General features: G+C 56.1%; 1 protein-coding gene across 1 annotated transcript in view; it reads left to right on the top strand.

Moving 5' to 3' along the window:
- Positions 1–5: 5 nt before the first annotated feature.
- The window catches only part of SLC37A4 (solute carrier family 37 (glucose-6-phosphate transporter), member 4), a gene marked incomplete at its 5' end in the record, with an annotated part of 5,298 nt that continues 4,656 nt past the window's right edge, over positions 6–647 (top strand). Inside the window, one exon of the mRNA XM_010077799.1 lies at positions 6–122. Within this exon, the coding sequence (XP_010076101.1) occupies positions 6–122 (117 nt within the window). The remainder of the gene's footprint in view (positions 123–647) is intronic.

Here is a 647-nt window from a genome sequence, read left to right as displayed (position 1 = left end):
TGGGACTGGTCAACGTGCTCTTCTCCTGGAGCTCCACTGTCGCCGCCTTCGCCGGGCTCTGGTTCCTCAATGGGCTGGCCCAGGGGCTGGGATGGCCGCCCTGCGCCAAGATCCTGCGCAAGGTGAGCGTGGGCCGGGGAAGGCGACGGGGAAGCTGCTGGCGGTGCTTCTCCTGAGCTCTCCTGCTTGCTCCCAGCCCAGGTCTCCTTGGAGTCCGGGAGGGCAGAACCATCCGCTGGGCTTTCTTTTGCCTGCGGAGCAAGCTTTTGCACACAAGATTCTGTTTGTTGGGGCAAAGGTTCAAAAAGTTGGGGAGCACTTCTGTTTGTGTGCCTCGATTCTAGCTCAGTCAAGGAACGTCTCCTCGTAGCCGACCATCTCCACTGTAAGGGACGTAACGTGTTGGAATCCAGTTTTTTAAGCGTGGAGATAAAGGTCTGCATGTGTCTTTGCTGCTGGGCAAGGGGCAAAGAGCAGAATTCCATCTGTGTGCTCGGGGAACTCTGGAGTCGCAAACTGCCGGCTGGTCAGGTAGAAAAGCATGGGACATATGGAGGGACAAAACGAGTCGAGCCTCTGAGCTGCAGGTGTTTGGGTTTTGTGACAATCTAAACAGAACAGATGGATTTCTGTCTTAGAGCGGAAAG

This window comes from Pterocles gutturalis, unplaced genomic scaffold (assembly GCF_000699245.1).
Source record: "Pterocles gutturalis isolate BGI_N339 unplaced genomic scaffold, ASM69924v1 scaffold12348, whole genome shotgun sequence".
Taxonomy (NCBI): Eukaryota; Metazoa; Chordata; class Aves; order Pterocliformes; family Pteroclidae; genus Pterocles; species Pterocles gutturalis.
Note: the sequence above shows the minus strand (reverse complement) of the source record. Positions and strands in the feature narration are given on the sequence as shown.